This window comes from Camelus dromedarius, chromosome 9, assembly GCF_036321535.1.
Source record: "Camelus dromedarius isolate mCamDro1 chromosome 9, mCamDro1.pat, whole genome shotgun sequence".
Taxonomy (NCBI): domain Eukaryota; kingdom Metazoa; phylum Chordata; class Mammalia; order Artiodactyla; family Camelidae; genus Camelus; species Camelus dromedarius.
Genome location: NC_087444.1, coordinates 44,451,026 through 44,469,913, shown reverse-complemented (window position 1 = coordinate 44,469,913; position 18,888 = coordinate 44,451,026). Strand labels below are relative to the sequence as shown.

At 54.2% G+C, this 18,888-nt stretch overlaps 1 protein-coding gene and 1 long non-coding RNA gene across 4 annotated transcripts in view; one reads left to right on the top strand and one right to left on the bottom strand.

Annotated features, from left to right (window-relative positions):
• CPNE2 (copine 2) overlaps nt 1-16,953 on the top strand; it is a 44,929-nt gene extending 27,976 nt beyond the window's left edge. For all 3 annotated transcript variants that reach the window (XM_064489141.1, XM_064489140.1, XM_064489142.1), the window contains 5 exons: nt 2,183-2,237; nt 6,160-6,211; nt 7,632-7,765; nt 14,835-15,071; nt 16,357-16,953. In XM_064489141.1, coding sequence (XP_064345211.1) covers nt 2,183-2,237; nt 6,160-6,211; nt 7,632-7,765; nt 14,835-15,071; nt 16,357-16,464 — 586 coding nt within the window. In that variant the 3' untranslated portion in view covers nt 16,465-16,953. The remainder of the gene's footprint in view (nt 1-2,182; nt 2,238-6,159; nt 6,212-7,631; nt 7,766-14,834; nt 15,072-16,356) is intronic.
• On the bottom strand, nt 272-18,888 carry LOC135322037 (uncharacterized). Its single transcript, XR_010382296.1, has 2 exons — nt 18,690-18,888; nt 272-651 (listed from the first exon to the last, which is right to left on the bottom strand). It is a non-coding gene; the product is annotated as an uncharacterized LOC135322037 (long non-coding RNA).

Here is an 18,888-nt window from a genome sequence, read left to right as displayed (position 1 = left end):
AGACTCTATCCATCTGGGAAGCTCAGCTTGTCAAAGCTAGAATGGACCCAGAAATCATAAAACCTTGGAATGGCTAGCACAGGGCATATGTGCAATTATTGCCCCTTCCTGTACCTGTGGCAGACATTGCTAATCAGCTGCTGATTAGCCCTACAAAGCCCAGATCCATACTGAGATCCTTCTCCACACAGTATGCCAAGTAGTAAGAAATTAAGTCAATTTAAAAAAAAAGAAAGAAAAGAAAATGAGTCAAGACAGAAAATGAAACTCATTTGCTATTGCCGCAACCTTTACTGTTAGAGCTGGGGAAGTACAGGTCTAGGATGTGGATAGAGAATTTATCCAAAGTCACACAGATCAGAGGGACTGGAACCCAGACATTCCAATTCCTGCACCCGCCACCTGATGGCCCAACTGTCTCACTCCTGTTGGGAATTTCAGAGGAGCACCCAGCATGTGGATCCTCTTCCCATGGCCATGCTTCCTGGAGACCTTTGGGTGGGGGGACAGTGCCGAGGCAGTGAAGGTGAGTTGTGTGGAGGGTGTGGTCACCAACAGGATGTGTCAAATCCAGAGTCCCAGAGGGCTTGGAGGATCCAGAAGTCACTTGAGGGTTGTGGTGTCATCATCACAGATGGTGCCTGTTGGGACCTCCAGGTCGGAAGGTGGAATGACCAGGGGGCCAACACATGGGGAACAGGGGAGAAAGGAACAGGTCCCAGATTTGGTGGGAACAAGAGCAGACTCAGGAATCCTGTGTGCACTTGGCCTCCTCAAAAGCAGCAGCCTGCGGATCAGCTTCTGACTCCCAGGGGGCTCAGGGCCTTAGGGGTGGCTTTGATCCCAGGCCACATTAAGAGAGGTAACAGCACGCAGAGCAGGGGAGGTGGAAGTCCCCACCTGCGTGGTTGGGTGGGGGAGCCTGCCATTGCCACTCCAGAGACCCTTTATCCAGCTGCCCACTCAGCTCATTCTCTGAGCCTTCTCATGGGCATGCAGGCTTAACTGGACTCCTACCCCACATCTGCCCCCTCACCCTCTTTCCCATCTCAGTGAGAGGCACCACCACTTACCGAAAACTCTTCGTATTTTTTTCTTTCCCTCATCTCCCCCATCATTCTTTAAAGAAGTCCTTTCAAAACATGCTTGAATCCAGCCTCTTCTACCCTCACTGCTCCCAGCCTGTTTGAGCCACCATCACTTCTTGCCCAGATCATTTCAGTAGCCTCCTCACTGGCCTCCCTGCTTCTGCCCTGGCCCCTGGACGTCTATCCTCTCACAGTAGCCAGAGGATTCCTCAGTAAATATATGTTGAATTAATGAACAAATGAGACATGGTCCCTGCCCTCAGGGAGTTCCCACTCAAGGAGGAACACAGGGAAGAAATCACTGGAGTTCCAAGAGACTAGTTTATGTGTGAGGCAGGAGCTATGGGACCACCAAAGAGAGAGGCATTCTGGGGTTTAGGGAAATCCAGAGAGAGAGGGGCCATTTGAATTGGGCCTTAGAGGATGGATAGGAGTTTGCCACAGGGAACAGATTGGGGAGAGGTATTTCAAGAGGGAGTGCAACAAGATTGGAGCATGAAGATGTCCTATGTGTTTGAGGAACAGCAAGAAGCTAGTGGCCAGGGCTGGGGAATGAAGGAGGGCAGGTGGATGCTGACACTAGGCTCTAGGTCTAGATCATGAAGGGCCTTGAATGCCAAGCCAGTGTTCTACTTGTTTTTTTTTTTTTTTTTTAAATAATCATCAACCCTCTGGTTCCAGCCACTGTTTCACATTTTAGCATTTTTTCCCAGCCATAAGTGGCAATGGCTTGACAGCCACTACATTTCACTTCCATCATGACTGTGGTTTAGTTATTGCCAAGGTCCCAGTTTGAGAAGGGTCTAGAAGCTGCACTCAGGCCCAATGGTTAAAAGTGCTATGGTTGATTAGTAATGTCTGCCATGGGTGTAGATGGGCTCAAGCCTCTTGTTCACCAGATACCCAGAGATGGGTTTGGGCTCAATAGATGATTCAGAGCTTTTTCTAGAGGTGGTGAGCCTTTCTTTCTGTCCTTGGAGGTGTGCAAGGCAGAGTGGGTCCAGCCCTTGGTAGGGGGTTGGGAGGGTGAGCTTGGGCAGAGAAGGCCCCTGTCTTATTGTCTCACAGTGTTTTTCTCTCCTCTCTCTGATTAGTGATAAGATGTTTCCAGCTCTGGGCTTTGGGGCACAGTTACCCCCAGACTGGAAGGTAAGTGAAGCCAGACTCTTTCCTTTTGGCTGAGATGGGATTTGTGTTTATGGCCTCTGTGGGGTCTGCTTTGGAAAGGTCTGTCTGGGCCCCAGCTGCCCTGACTTCTCTGCCTTTACCCCAAACCCACAATGAGTCATGCAGGGTTTCCAGTGCATATTAAAGTGGGTCTACATGGGGTGTTACTGGCATATTTGAAGGCCTACTCTGGCTGCTGAGTGAGGACTGGCTGGGGTAATGGGCAGGATGGAGGGATGGAGAAAAGGAGTGATGTCTATTACAGGTGGGAAAACTGAGGCTCAATGACTTGCCCAAGGTCATGTTCATAACAGGAAGCCTGGATTCCAGCTGGGCAGGTAGATGCTCAAGTCTATTCTCAGAGTTTGCTGCCTCTCTGATGAGAAGCTTGGGGGTGTGGGTACAGAGGGCTCCTAAATCTGCACTTATGTCTCAGCCAGTGCTCCCTCTTGTCTGCCTTGCTGTACCACATGCTGTTTCCAGAGTGGGTGTTCCCCTCGCATCCTCTCCAGGGAGGACAGTTTTCACCTAGAATTTTAGGAAGCTGCTCTGTGGCATGCTGGCCATTGTATGATAGGGGGCAGGATCCTGTGGGGCCAAAACTGGGCCTCTGGGCAGACATGGTGATGTCACTGGGGGAAGGGTGGGCTGGTGCGGCCTGGCCCAGCCTGGCCCGGCCTGGCCAGCATGAGCTCGTTGCTAAGACACCAGTCAGCTTTCAGAGAACTCTAGCTGAATGAGATGTTTTCTTGCGCAAAAGCCTCCTTGGAAATGTCACAGGGCAACTCTAGGGAGACTGGAGCTTGGCCAGGCTGGCGTGCCTGATGGTGCCAGGAGGGCTGCTGGAACCAGGCTTGGAAAAGGCAGATGCTCTGTCCCACCTCCCTCTGCCACTAGAGCCTGCCAGGCCCGGCCCCTCCCAGCCCCTTACACCCTCCCTCTCATTCTGACTCACCTTGCTCCTGCCACATGAGCCTTCTTCTGTTCATTCCCATCTCAGGGCCTTTGCATGTGGTCTTCCCCTGGCCTTTTGCCCCCTTTCACTGACTTCCCATGCGGCTCTCAGCTGAGAGATCATTCCCTCTGGGAGGACTTCCTTGAGCACACTTACATGGGGCCCCTCCTCCTTGCCTGACACTGTCCTCACGAACCCTGTGGTCACTCTATGTGTGGGTTTGCTTATTGTCTCCCTCCAGAGCATAACACTCAGGGAGGGCACTGGTTTCCTTCTGTGTCCCAGCTTCTGGTACACACTTGGTGTGAAGTACATGATTGTTGACAGTAAATTTGGGGCCCAGTGGCCTGAGCAGACAGAGCTGTTGGTCCTCTGAGTGTGAGAAATTGGAAGGAGCTAGAAGGAGCGTGCAAGTTGGCAGCCTGCCCTCAGGACCTCAGTTTCTCCCTGGGCCTGGGCCAGGTGAGCCCAAAGGGGACCCTTGTCCTGGGTAGTGGCTGAGGGACTCAGAAAGCATTGGCATTTCAAAGTGAGCCAGAGTTAGTCAGATGAAGAGGGGGATCAGGCAGAAGGACAGGCTTGTGCAAAGGTCTGGGGTGGGGAAAAGCACAATTTATGACTCTCTCCACTTTACAGATGAGGAAACTGAGGCTCAGAGAGGATGATCATTCCGAGATCCTTTCAACTTCCACTGCCCTGCCACTGCCAGGACTAGAGGGAACAGTATCTTAAGTATCTCACTGACCACGGGTTGGGCCCAGCCAAGTGGGGTGAACAAGCCATTGATTGTCAGAAGGCAGCAGGGAGTCCCAGGACAAAGACCTGTGGCCAGCCAGTCTCCAGGGGCCCCTAATCGGCTTGGGGTGGCCTCCAGGAAGCTCATTGCTGGCATTTCTCAGGCAAACCAGGGCAGCAAGTATGGGAGGGGGCTGGGCTGCCACAGGCAGCATGAACTCTTATCCCCCAGATCTGATCCTGACTTTGCTGTGGCTCACTCATGTGACTTGGTCATTCCTTGGCGCTCTCTGAACCTCAGTTTTTCCACCTGTGAAATGGAGCTGCTGGATGGAGGAGGTGACTGGAGAGGCCCCAGGGTAGATGGGTGGCCTCCCACAGCCCCATCCATTTGATCATCAGGCCCCACTCCCCCCCAAATAGAGAAAAAGTGTGGGGAATGAAAAATTTGGGTGGCTGAGAAAGTGGACTATTATTCCACCCCTATCAGGAGGGGGCTTTTCCCCCTTGGTCTCTAAAATCTCCTAAAATCTGATTTTGCAGGAAGTCGTTGGCTCAAGGGAGGCCAGTTTCGCTGGCAACCATTTTCCTCTCTCAGCCCCCTCTGTACAAGCCCCCCTTTTAACCGCTATAGAGGCTCATGAGGTTTCCATGGCAACAAGGACCTCCAGCCCCTACACCTGGAGCCCAGACTGGGGACAGAGTGAAGAGGGACATCAGGGGAATGGCTCCATGCCAGGCACTTATGGCTGAGGGAGCAAAGAACAGAAAAGCCCATTCCCCCTCAACAGGGAGGGGTCTTCTCAGGTACAGGGCAGGGCTGGGGTCAACGCCGCTAAGTCCCTTCTGTCTTGGCCCAGCAGGGTTCCCCAAGGCCAGGGGCCCAACCCACTCACCAGGCTTGAGGGGCCTGGGTCCCAGGCCTGTTCTGCTCTGTAGCCTTGGCACCTGGTTTCCTCTCTCTGGGTCTCTTTGTTTACTTGTAAAATGGGGATGTTGGATTTGGTGGAGCCTTGCAGTACCCTCATTGTAGTGTCTGGAGCTAAAGAGTCTGTCTGGGATTGTTTGTGTCCGGACTGAAGCTCTTCTCCAGCAGCTGAGGGCGGGGGATCCCTTCCCCGTGGATATCTCTTCGCCCTCCTATTTCAGATCCTCAGGAGAGGAACACCTCAGGTCAGTGGGTTCATGGGTTGTGAGCTCAGGAGGCAGCCTGACTTTAGTTCTAGTCCCAACTCTCCCCTTCAGTAAATGTGATACCATAGGGACATTCTAGTCCATTCTGTCTCAGTTTTACATCTGAAAAATGGGATAATACCAGGCCTTTCTCCATTGGATTGTTGTGAAGGAGTGGGGGATGCCTGTGAAGTGCCAAACGTGGGCTGTGGCACACGGTTCATAGGGAAGGGGGTGGAGGGGGCTTTGGCTATGAGGCAGCAGGGGAGGGAGGGAGATCCCCCCATCTGAGCTCTGGCCCCTCCTGAGGCCCTAGGTTCTGCAGCCACTACAGTTTTACCTGCAGCCTTGAATGGGGTCTAGTGATCGGTCCCTCTGTGGACCAGCGAATCTGGGAGCGTGAAGGGTCAGCCTTTGATCTCCCTGGGCTAGGGGCTGGGTCTGCAGCAACTGGGACAGGCCCCTCTGTTCCCCGCCCCTCTGGGTCCACTGTGTTTCCTGAGCCCCCAGTCCAGCTCTGAGCAGGTTGTTACCTAGGCTCCAGTTTGGCTCACTGGCATAAGGTGGGCTCCCTTCCAAGCCCACTTGTGCTTAATAAGATAGGGGAAAGCCCTCAAGGCCCGAAGGCTCTAGCTATAGCCCCACCAGAGTGATAGAGGGTGACAAAGGGGCACTCCAACTGCTCCTTGAACCCACCACCCTCAGACACATCTCTGCCCTCCTTGGGGACTCACTCAGTGGGGCAAGGAGGCAGAGACAGCCCTGACCCACCCCCTCCCGGAAGAGATTGGGGTGATGTAGAAGGGTCTCAGTTTCCTCCATTATGAAGTAGGCATGGTCAGGCCTCTCTGTAAGTCAGACCCAGCAGTGGAGGTGAAAGTAGATGTAGAGGGAATCAACAGCCTTGACCTGGGGTAGGACAGCAAAAAACCAGGTTCCTGCAGAGGAGCCTTGGCCTGGCAGGGGCGTGGGGGCGGGGCAGGCCTCTACCCACATTTAGGGCCAGGAAGCTGCCAGCTCATCATTTTCTCTGCATTTCAGGTCTCCCATGAGTTTGCCATCAACTTCAACCCCACCAACCCCTTCTGCTCAGGTGAGTGTCAAGCCCACCTGCCTCTGCCCTGAGTTTACGCCGGGCCTGACCATCTCCCTGGGCAGAGGGAGGGAATACCGGTTTCTGTCCTTTTCATCTCTGCCCTTCCCCTCACGCTTGTTCAGAATGACAGATGGGGAGAGGCTGGAGTTTGGAGTCAGGTGGCCCTGGATTCAAGGCCAGCTGCTACCCTTTCCTGGCTGTGTGCCCTTGGAGAGATCACTGCACCCCACTGGGTCTTTGCCTCCTCACCCGCCCCAGGAAGGTGTGATACCTGTGTAGCTCACCTCACTGGGTGATCAGGTGAGAATTAAGGGAAGCAGTGACAGAGAGCCCTGTGTAGACCAGGAGGAAGTGAGGGCAGCAAATTACACACCTGCCTCTCACCTCCCTCCCACCCTAGCTAGGAGGGCCCAGCCCTGTCACGCCCCACTCTGTTCTCCCCTCCTTCCACAAGGAGCCTTGGCTCCCAAAGATTGAGCATGGCCTGGGTAGGGGTGCTGGGCAGGAGGAAGGGGCAGGCAGCGAGTGTGGTATCTGTGCTCACCCTGCTCCAGGCCTAAGAGGATTTCTGAGCCTCCCAGAGTCTGTTAAGAAACTAGTGAAGGAGAAGGGGCTCCAGGTGGGTGTGGAAGAGGGTGATCCCTGCCACCATGAGACCTAGGACTTGCCTTGGATGGGGCATCTACCTTCCCTGGGGACCCCTGAAGCTGGGTCAGGTTTATACTTGGAGGGGAAATGCATGAAGTCACCAACTTGGAGACTATGCTATGACTCAGAAGCCATGGGCCTTTGTTGGCTGTGGCCGTCTTGCTGGGGTCTGTCTGGTTCAAAACAGGTCTAGAGAGACATTTTATCCAAGTTCGGATTGGCCAACCTTATCCATGGTCAGAGGGCTTCTGAACAAGACTGCAGGCAGTGGGCTGTTCTTAGGCTTATAATGGTGGCCATATACAGAGCACCCCCTGGGTGCAGGGGCACACAAGCATCTCAGTACCCCCAGCAACCCTGAGAAGCAGTCACAGCGTGTCCGGAATGGACCTCCGGATGGCTCCCAGATGTATCATTGCAGGCTCTGCCCACCCCTTCCCTGGAAGAGCCTGCCTGATCCCCTCCTACCAGCTGCCCAAGAGTATAGATTATTAGTCCTATTGACAAACAAAGAGGCTCAGAAAGATTAAACAACTTCCCCCAGGTCCTACCGCCAAGAAGTAGCAAAGGCAGGATTCGAACTCAGGTTAGACTCCACATTCTGAGCTCTTTACTTTATACCGCCCTGGCCCTGCCCTCTGGGAGCTTCCAGTCTCACAGGGCCCAGACTGGCCACAACAGGGGCATTTGGGGTAGTGAGCAGTGGGGATGAGAGTGGGTGTGGGGTCAGGGAGGATCGGGCTAATCCAGAGTTTTCTCCCTGAGGCAGGTGTGGACGGCATTGCCCAGGCATACTCGGCTTGCCTGCCCCACATCCGCTTCTATGGTCCCACCAATTTCTCTCCTATCATCAACCACGTGGCCCGGTTTGCGGCCCAGGCCACGCAGCAGCAGACAGCCACGGTGAGTAGGTGACCACCAGTGTGGATGTGCAGTGTAGGGCTGGCATAAGCTGGGCCCTCCCTGCTGGACAGAGATCAGTCCCTCCTACCTTCCCTGCCCATGGGGCTGAGGAGCTGGATATTATGCCTCCCCTTGTTCTAAAATTCTAGGTGAGCCCCTAGGTGAGTGTCTCTGCACCTTAGTTTACCTGCAGGTGTGGTAAGGGGGTTGGAGCAAACTCATCTTGATTGTTCTGGCTTCCTGGAGCACAGACTAGGGGAAGATGCGGCAATTCTGTTCTCTTGGACTTAGTAGGATATAGGGCTGCGATTAACGGGAAGTGCCTCCCAGGGAAGACAGAAACCAGGAGACTGTGGTATCTGCAGCCTTAAGGCTGACCGTCTGGGCTACCTAGTTCCAATCAGAGCAGCTCCCACCTCAGACTGAGGGCTTTGGAACTGTCTGGCCCAGGTCCAGTGTTCAGGGATGAGGCAAGCCTGGCCTGGCCTGACGCTGCCAGCACTGCCATCTGGAATACATGGCCATCCTGGGCATCTGCATCCCTGGTCCTTTCCGTGCCCCCCCAGCTCCAGGCCCAATGCCATTGTCAGGGTCACCAAGGGTCACCTTTGCCCATCTCCCCTGCCATCCACCAGGACCTGTAACATGAGCTGGGGGTCTTTCCCCCCTGCTACAAGGGCTCCTGCTACAAGTAGGCTGAGGTGAGGCTAAGAATCTGGCACCTGGCCCTGGGGTGGTGGAACCTGGACTGCGCCGTGGGTCCAATTCCCACCTGACCACGGCCCCCAGAACACCACCACAGCCCCCCTTTCCTCTGAAAGGAAAGGGTTGCTGCTGAAGTCCCTTTGTACTGTCCTTTCCGCTCTTCCTCCAGAATGCTATCCTGAATTCGCCTACCTCCCCATTGCCATGGCCACCTTCATCTCTCAGTGGACACCACAGCTGCCTCTCACCGCTCTTGCCCCTACTGTCCATTCTCTTGCTGGAGGGTCCTCTTAACTGCAGACATCAGATCTTGCCTCTCCTGCCCCAATTCCTTCACTCATCACCATTCCACCACTGACCTTGTCCCATCCCTCAAAGACACCAAGTGTCACCAAGCTTGTCCCCCACCCCACCTCAGAACAGCCCAGCTGTTCTGTCCCATCCCTCAGTGTCCCCTCAAATACCACCCCTCAGCGGCCTTCCTTGCCCACCCACCTGAAACCTATCCCGTCTTCTCTGTTTATTCCTATCTTGACTCTGATGATGGCGACAGTATCTCCTTCACATACTCGTTTCCTTGTCCACTATGTGTCTCCCTGTTGGATTCTCAGCTCCATGGGTTGGGCTGTGTCTGTGTGTTCTTTCATCTACTTGCTGGTCTGCGCTGCAGCAGGTGCTCGTGCTCCAGGAATGGACGGATGTGAGTCGGCCCCTGTTGTGTGGCCCCCGCTGAGCACTCTGCAAGGAGCTGGGAGGAGGCACCTTGGCCAGGGTCAGGTCAGACTCCACCTTGGCCAGGGCCTCTCCCAAAGGGAAAGGGACCTGGTCCCAGTGAGACTCCCCAGAGGAAGGTCACTGAGGAGGTGGAGGTTGGCTTCCTGGAGATGGCAGCAGAGATAAAAGGGGGTCGGTTATGAGGAGAGAGAGGACACCAGGGCCTGCCTGCAGAGGGCAGGACAGCAGCACATGGTCTGATTGTTTGGGATGCAACAGAGGGTCTGTGGGGAAGGGGGCTCTGGCATCAGCCTGCCAGGGTTTGAATCCTGCCCCTGCCCATTCCTCACTGTGTGACCTGGGTAAATCACTTAACCTCTCTGAGCCTCAGTTTCCTCATTTGTACAATGGGAATACTGATAAGGCCCTACCTTGAGGTGGTGGTGTTAGAATTAAATGAGATAACACAGCAGCTGGCTCCCAAAAGGACCTGAGGACGAGAAAGGGCAGGCAGCAGAGAGTTCTGGGAAGAGCCCCCCAGGCAGAAGAAAGGGCAGGCGCCATGGCCTGGCAGGAGAGAGGTCAGCACGATTCTGGATTGAAGGAAGGTGGTCCTGGTCATTTCTGCTTCGGAAGCGTGATCCGCCGTAGGCCAGCCCTGGTGGTGGCAGCTGAGGGCCTGAGGCAAGTCCCTTCCTGCTCTGAGCCTATTTCCTTTATGAAATGGGAGAAGTAAAGCCCACCTAAGTGGAACAATAAAACTGGGGAGGAATCAGGAGTGGTTTTTAAAAAATTCCTGGGGTCCTGGGCTCGAATTGGATGGAGAGGGCAGAGTATGAGGCAGGCCCTCACAACTCAGCTCACAGACCTTTTGGATTCCTGCTGTCAGCCAGGCCTTTGTCCCGCCCAGTCTTTTATCCGCCTGAACTGGCTTTCAAAGGGATGGAAGAAAGGCCTGCATTTTTGTTTAAGAAAAAAACATGGGGCGGGGCAGAGCAGGAGCGAAGCCCAGCGTTCCTTGCGGGCTCTTCCACCTGCTGAGCCGGGGCAGGAGATGAGATCCTGGGGAGAATGGACCTGTGCCTGCTGGATCCTAGACCTGGAAGGGCTTGGGCCCTGGGCTTGGAACAACTGCTGAGGGCCCCTCTGAGGGAAGAACTTGGTCCTTTCTCTGAGCAAGTCCTTGTGACACCCCAGCCACTTCCGTTGTGACCTGATCCTCCCAACCTGAGAAGGCCGCCTCTCCCTGGGGAAGTGCTGTGCCCACCCCAGTTGTGAGACCTTGGGCCAGCATCTCTGGGCTGCAGGCTCCTTCCTGGGCCCTTGGCCCCTTCCACTCTGATGTCCAGGAAGATACAGATATTTCTCTCCCTCCCACATCTCACCGTGTACTAAAGGTGGGGCTGCCTGATGGTTCAGCCTCAAGCTCTGGAGGCCAGTTGACCTGGTTCAAACCCCAGGTTTCCCATTTTCTGGCTTTGTGACCCAGGGCAGGTTGCTTAAGCTCTCCAAACCTGAGTTTTCTCACCTATACAATGGGAATGATGGAACAGTACCTGCCTAATACAAGCACTGGGAAATTCAACCAGATCAGCATACAAATTGCTCAGCACAGTGGCTGGCACATGATAAGTACTCAGTAAACATGGGTGGGTGAATATTCTGAGGGTACCTCTTGGGCCAGCATTTGGTGATGGTGAGCACATTTAGGTCTAAGGCAAAAGGAAATAATCTATGGATTACCTGATGCATTTATACAGCTGCTTTTTGGGAAACACTTGGTGTGGTTTCAGCCTCCCCATCCCCGACACGAACATGCATACACACCCACACACAGGAAATCAAGAGCAGGTGGTGGAAGCATCTCTCTAGGCAGGCCTGCACTCTCCCATTCATTCACACAGATCGTCTCTGCAGAGTATGCTTCCGTGCAGCACCAGGGAGACCATGATGTATAAGCTATGGCCTCTGCTCTTCCAAGGCCTATGGTTTAGTAGGGAGCCAGGCCAGGAAGCAGTAGCTGTGATGCCAGCACATTCAACCTGTGATGATGGAAGTACAGGATTATAAAGGTGGCACCTAACCCAGACAGAAGGCTCAGGGCAGGCTTCCTGGAAAAGTGATGTCCAAGCTGATACTTGGAGGATGCTTAAAAGTTAGTTTTATATAGGGTATGTGTGTGTGTGTGTGTGTGTGTGTGTGTGTGTGTGTGTGTGTGTGTGGAGTGTCCCAGGCAGAGGGAACAGTGGAGGCAAAGGCGGGGAGGCATGGTGTGTGGCGTAACCCATGGAAAGATGTAAGAGTGGGTTGAGTCGGGGGCGGATGAGGTTGAAAAGGTAGGCCACCTCCCACAGATGCCTTTGAAGCTTGAGGGCAGTGGAGAGTCACTGAAGGGTATTGAGAGGTTTGGGCTGAGCCAGGGGACTTATCCTGGGGCCACATCCTTGCCCCTGCTCTGGCCCATAAGACCTGGGCCTTGCCATCCATGGCCCATTCCTGGTTGGCCGCCTAGGCATTTGGTGTCCCAGTGGCAGGAAAGCTAGGAATCTCCCTCCACCCGCCCAGGGCCCTTGGCAGCCAACTTCTCAGAAATAAGCCAGGGAATCAGTGCACCTTCCCTGGACTCTGCCTGGAACTGCTATGGTCAAGTCAATTTCTTACAAATCAAATCACATGTCAAATGGGTTAGGGGAAGTGGCTATTTACAGCCCTAGAAGCCTAAAGAGCCTCTGGGTAAGGACAAGAGATACTCAGCTCTTGAACTGTGCCAGGAGTTTGAGTTTTGGGTCTGACCTGAAAGTGACTGGCTGTGTTTCTGGAGCATGGACAGGGTACCAGGCCCACGAGATGCAGAAGGTGTAAGGAGCTGCCCTGTGGACCACTCAGGGTATGGAGGGAGAGGAGTGTCCAGAGGAGCCCTCCTCAAAGGTGTAATCCTGGCAGCAGGAGCAGAGCTCAGGGCTGGAGCAAGCTTCCCATCTGCTTGAGACAGAGGAATAGATGCTCAGAGCTGTGGCTGGGGAGGGTATACCAGGCAGAAGGAAATAAACCAGGAAAGGCATGGAGGTGGGAAAACTTGGGGAAGGGTAGACCAGGACTGTCCATGGGGACAGCAGAGCCCCTTCCCACCTCCTCTTGCCTGATTCTTCCCTTCTTTCTCCCCTTCCACAGCCCCCTCTCACCTTCCCTGTCATGTGTCTTGGGGATGGGACTGTGAACGCCTGGGGTTGCAGTGCATCTTAGTCTCCTAGACAGTCTCATTTCTGCCTGGGATGGGTATAAAGCCCAGGATTTGTCAGCTGTACTTCCATTGCCAAGCTTGGCCCAGGATATTGACCCTCAGATCCAGCTGGGCAGCAGCTGAGGCCAGGCATGTGGATGTGGACACTGTGGCTGGAGTGAGGGCTAAAGTCCAGTGCCATGCCTCTGGGCCCTGCCCTGGGCCAACACTGGAGTGCTTGAGGGGAGGGGGCAGAAAGCTCCCTGCCAGTTCCCACTATTGGAGAGACAATTACTGGCCCCTGATGGCAGTGGCCAGTAGAGGAGGACATTGTGGAAAGAGCCCAGGCTTGGGTCTGAATCTAGGCTATGCCATTCCTGAGTTGAGCAAGTCACTGAACCTCTCCCAGCCTGTCACCCCATCTCCTAAAGGAGAATCCCAGCGTGAGTGTGACAAGGAGTGTGTGGTCATGGTCACTGTCACTGTGTTAGCACAGACTTGCTCACCTCATCAGTTGGTGCCTGTGGTTCTGCAGGAATCCAGCCCCTGTCTGCACCCACCTCCCTGGAGAAGGCCCCAAGGCTGTGAGGGAGGCGCAGGCCTGGTGCTCCAAGTCTCAGGGTAGATGCATGGCTGGCTGAAAGGGGAGAACCAAGGGACCATGTGGGGAGGAGGGAGGGAGACCACTATCTGAGCTGGAAGGGGCTTGGAGACCAGTCCCACCTGCTGAATGGTCAGGTCTGTTGCCCAAGGCCAAGCATTCTTTTCTGTCGTCACTGCCAGGTCTCTCAGTGCCCTCCCTCCTGCCGGCTTATGTGCCTTGGAAATATTGCCCTGGACTATTTCTGGTAGGATAGAAGTGAGGTTAGATGGTCACTTGGGGAAAGGGTGCTGGACGATAGGGGGCTGTGTGGGGCCAAGGTTCTGGATGGGCTTATAAGTCCTGTTGCCAACCCCAAGAATAGGGGTCTGGCAGCAGCAGCCCTCCGCTGCAGGGATTCAGGCTGCCATCTCCATAGCAACAGGTATCCATCCCCAGCTAAGCAATTGGTCTCTTAAAGGCACAGTGCAGGAGGAGTTGTACTACTGCTATCGGGAGCTGGTGGTTGGGATGGTGGGCTCCGTACCTCCATGCAACTCATCCTTCCTTCTACGGTTGTGTGTGTGGTCAGGCAGAACAAGACATCCTCGGTGGCTGAATTTGTAGTCTCTGTACATTCCCTAGGGAGCAAATGGCTTTGCTGGATAAGAAGGTGGTCAAGAGCTGGCTTTGTTCTGCTCCTTTTAGCTCTATGACCTTGACTAATCTGTGCCCCCATTTCCTCACCTGAGAATCAGAAGTGTCAGGCTAGAAGGCAAAAGGCCCCAACAGAGAATATTAGGGCCACAAGGGCTTTTCTGTTCATTGTGTGGATGGAGAAAACTGAATTTCCCAGAAAGGGACCAGAGGGTGCAAAGGACAGAGCCAAGTTGAAAGTTAAGTTCTCAGGCAGCTTACAATCCTGGGGCTTCTGCCCACAGATTCCACTGAGCTTTCCTTAACTTCATTCAGTAAAGCACTTGATAACCCACTGTAAGGGAAAAGTTAGTTATCACTTGCCATAGAGGGTAACAATAAAAAAAATTACAACAGGCTGCACAGTGGTATCTAAGTCTACCTAGAGACTACTGTCCCTGGAGCTCTGAGCTTCCTGTCTTCTCTTAGCAAGTGGGACACACAAGCACCAAACTGAGACTTCCTCCTGGGTGCAGTCTGTAGAATTCAAAGACCACTGTAAAACTAATATGCTTCCCGCTGTGCGTGATGCTGTGTCTGGGGTGTGCCCCCAGGTCCGCTTGTTACCAGCAGGGTCCCACAATCCCAGAAGCACTGACCTAGATGACCTGCTTAGCTCCTGCAAAAGGTCTCTGAGGCCAGCTGTGCTGATGGGGAACGAGCAGGGTCATAGGTGTCCACGTGTAGGTGGAGCAGAGAAAGGGAGGCTACTCTCGGAGTCCACCAGCTAGAACACTTCTTCCTCAGCAGCCGTGGGTTTTACTCTGTGCAGCTGACCAATACCGAGCTGCTGCCACATGACCAGCGTGGCCTCTCTTTGAGAGGCACAGGGACTCCCACTTTGCAGATGAAGAAACTGAGGCTCAGCAAGTTGAGTCAGTTGCTCAGAGTCCCACGGTATAGTGATGGTCAGAGCCAGGCGTGGAGTCCAGGGCTCACTCCCAAGCTACAGATTCTAACAACACTCAGGGCAGGAGGAAGAGAGCAGTTTGTGCTTCTGGCTGCGACCGGTCAGAGTTTAGGTGGATGAGAGGCCTGCAGGGGCAGGGTGCCAAGGGAAGTGTGCTAGGGAATTGGCTAGGCTTTGTCAACAGCTAGGGGAGAAGAGCCACCTTCCTCCCAGGGCTCAGTGTCTGTTAACCCTGCCCCCACAGCAGTACTTCATCCTCCTTATCATCACGGACGGTGTCATCAGTGACATGGAGGAGACGCGGCATGCCGTGGTGCAGGCTTCCAAGCTGCCCATGTCCATCATCATCGTGGGCGTGGGTAACGCCGACTTCGCTGCCATGGAGTTCCTGGACGGGGACAGCCGCACAGTACGCTCCCACACAGGGGAGGAGGCAGCCCGTGATATTGTGCAGTTCGTGCCCTTTCGAGAATTCCGCAACGTGAGTGTGGGCCTGGACTGGGCAGGGGGCACTTATAGGACCCCAACAACCATACTTAATAATAAAGGAGGAAGGCACTGGGATTGTCTGCCCAATCCTAGGCTCCTCCACCCTCAGCTCCACTGACAACGTACTGTGGACCTGGCGCCATGCCAGGCCCTGCCCCCTGGCGAGGCTGTCTGACAGCTGTGTCAGCACTTGCTTTAGCACGCTGATGGAACAGGGCTGTGCCCAGTCCAGACTGGGGCTCCAGGACAGGGGTTCCTGGAGGACCTGCCATCGAACCCTGAACCAGAAGTTGGAGTTATCCACGTGGGGCAAAGCATTGCAGGAGAAAGAACAGGGGCCCAGAGGTGCAAGTGGCTTTCCTGGGACTCGCACCTCACCAGCCTCCTCACTTCAGATGGAAAACAAGGCCCATCTTAGGATGGCCTCCTCCCACTAAGGGTCTCTCCAGGGGGTACTGGTGGCCCGCCTTGCTCCTGGAGCTGGCTCTGGTCCTCTCTGCTGGTGACCCAGGTCTGCTCACAAGGAGCCCCAGAGGGAGCAGTCTCTCAGATGCCACCCCATACTGCCAGCCTGGGGCCTGACTCTCATTTGACCAGAGGCACACTGTGTGGCCTTGGGCAAGTCCCTGACTTGTCCTGGCCTCAGTTCCCTCAGCCGTAAGGGCCTCGGGGTGCTGTGGATCAGGTTCTGGGAGCCAGTCCCAGCAAGAACTGGCCACTCTGGTTTGTACCCACTGGTGCTCACATCCCTGCACAATACCCTCTGGGCTTACCTGAGCTGGTTCAGCTCCTTCCTCTGGAGCATGAGCTTCCTGAGGACAAGTGCTGAGCACTGGCCACCCGGACACTGCATGGACACTGACCGAGCTCCTCATGTGCCCAGCCGGTGGCTGGGTGTTGAGCAGTGAATCAGTCACAGCCCCTTAATACCGGCCAAGAAGGTGCTCAGGAAATGTTTGCCAGATGAGTAGGCTGAGCAGCTCGCCTCCACCATCTCTTTCCCCAAAAAGCCTCCCATAGACAGTCATCCAAAAATTCTACTCCTGGGCATTTCGAGTGCTCAAGGTTAGAGTTACACTTAATGTGAAGGAAAACACTGCTAATGGTGGGATTTCAGGCCTGGGCTAGGCGGAGGGACACCAGTTTCAGACAACTCTGGCCCTCAGCTCTGAGTCTGTCCTCCAGGGACACTGTCTGCAGCAGCTCTCTGGGCACGGTGCCCGCCACCACTTCATTCAGTAATTCTTGCTCTCTCCCCTCTCCACCCTACCCTGCAGGCGGCAAAAGAGACGTTGGCCAAAGCTGTGCTGGCGGAGCTGCCCCAACAAGTCGTTCAGTATTTCAAGCATAAAAACCTGCCCCCCACCAACTCGGAGCCCGCCTGAGTGCAGCCCTCGCCCAGCAGCAGCATGCCGGCTGGGCCTCCCGCCCTCCCCAGGAACATGCATGTTCACCCTGCTTCCTTGTGGGTGGCCTTTTTTTTTTTCCCCCTCAACCGATCCACATTTTTGTTTTTTTACAACCGGACCTCCACCCCCAACTTCCTCCAGCCCAGCTGGGCTTCCTTTGTTGGAGTCGACTGATGGTGTTTCCAGGCCAAACTGGCTTCCTCTCCTCCTCTCCCTACCCTTGCCACTCTTAAGTATTGAATGTACTTTGTATAATTTTAGTGGAATTATTATTGTTATTAAAGAGAATAAAATTTTTACAATCGTAACTAACTCGCTTTTTCCAAGTAACTAGCTACAGACTCAAAGGAACATGTCCCCAGTGCATACTTTGTGTGGTAGCCTGCACCTAATTCCTGCTCTGTTTTTTTATACTGTGACAGTGTTCTATTTGTTATACTCAGGGTAATAAAGGAGTTTCAGACATCCCTGTGTCAGCTCCTTCCTCAGCTGGGACCTGATGGGCTCACTGATCTAGGAAAGGAAACATGAAAACCCTTTTCCCCCAGCAAGCCTGTGAAGTCAGTGTGATCACTTCTACATGGGGACATGCATTCCACAGGAACAGTAATACCTTTGTTAAACTGGCACAGAACTTGGCACATGGTACATGCTCAAAATATTTGTGGATGAATGGAATGTATGATCCTTCACCAGCAATTGTGGGGCTTCTGGGTCCCTGAGGAGCCCATATTAGCCCAGCCAACACCACATAGTGCCCCACCCTTCTTCCTATTGGTCCACACTCTGTCCTATGCCCTGCCCCAACTCTCACCCCCCCGCCCCCCACCACAGGACGGCAGTTACCCATTTGCTCCTCCTGAAGGTCTCCCACGCATTAGGGTACCCCCTGTGGTCTGCAGCGTGTAAAAGCCTCTTTGGCCTCAGGATGCTAAACAGGGCTGCTTCTGTCCATGCTGCAGCGGCCGTTGGTTCCTACCACATGCCCCACCCTGGGCTCAGGCCCAACTTCACGAAACCAGCCAGGGGACGGACGCATCTCTGAAACCCCAGCTGTCTGCGCCACTTCCTCCTCTCCTCCACATAACACATCTTTCTCTTTTGTCCACCTCCACCTTGGAATTCCAGTCAGCCCCTCTGCCACAAGATTATGTGCAACCACAACTAACGTTTATAATAAGCACTGTTTCCAGCTCCCTGCTAAGTGCATTACAGGCACAATCTTGATGAACTCTTTCAATAGCCCGTGCCTATGACCATTTCAGAGATAAGGAAGCAAGCAGAGAGGCTAATCTAATCTGTTAGAGGCAGAGCCAGAACTTAGCTCTGGGTCTGGCTGACTCCACAGATCCCACACTTGTTCCAATGCATGGACCGTCTTCCCTCAACTCTACAAGGGAGTCTTCTGCTCAAGCTGCTAATGAATTTGTCCTTCCTCACCAATAAAACTGGGCAGTCAGTCATTTCGGCCTATTCTCCCAGGTCAGCAATTCTTGCTGGTGACCTGCTAGACCTGGGTGGTGCACCAGGCAGGTTCCCACCTCTAGGTGCCTGGTAAGCTCAGGAGCCAGTGTTTATCTGGTGGGAGCAAGGAGCATCTGCATCCTAGGCTTCCATCTCCGCTGATGCCGTGGCCACCAAATCAGCTGAAATGTCCTCGAGGGACACCTTCACTTCCCCTAGGAGGGCTGCAGGACTGCATGGAGCCCTTATTTCCTCAAGGACCTTTGGTAAATCACAGCATACCAGCCCAGAGGCCAGCTCGGCACCGTGGGTGGAATCCCAGGCCAAATGCATCTAGCTACTTTGGTTCATACCTAGCCCTCACTCAGGCCAACTGCCAGACTGGGTGTTGGTCGAAGTAACAGCACATGACTGCTTACTTTACCCTCCCATTTGGTAGCTAAAGTCAGTCTAGCTGGACTTCACATCCAGGAAAGTTTGTACCCAACCCAGCCTGGGAGAATCCATCAATTTGATTGACCAGGGGCTTCTATAGTGGAACAGCCTTCTCATCCAGCCCTACATCCCCTCCTTAGCCCCCAGGGGATGGTATATTGGGGTGACCACTTCTCATGTAGACCCCCTTACCCCTCCCCATGGGGGTAATTTACCAGATGGGTGAAACTGCAGAGACTGACATCTAGTGGGCCATGCACCAGGGCCCGTCCCAAACGCTTCAGCTCCTATGGACCACCTACCTCAGTGTAGGGCCTGCAGCCCTCACTGTGCAGCTTCACATGGGAGCAGACCCAGCCATCTCTGCTCTTGCTTCCCCTTTCTCTGCCAGAAGTTGCGTGGATCAGTCAAGCAAGCCCTCTACTCCCAGCTGGCTTGAGTTCACCAGGGAAAGGAATGTGCCTGAATTCCTGACCAGGCAAATCACCACTTAAAAAAAAA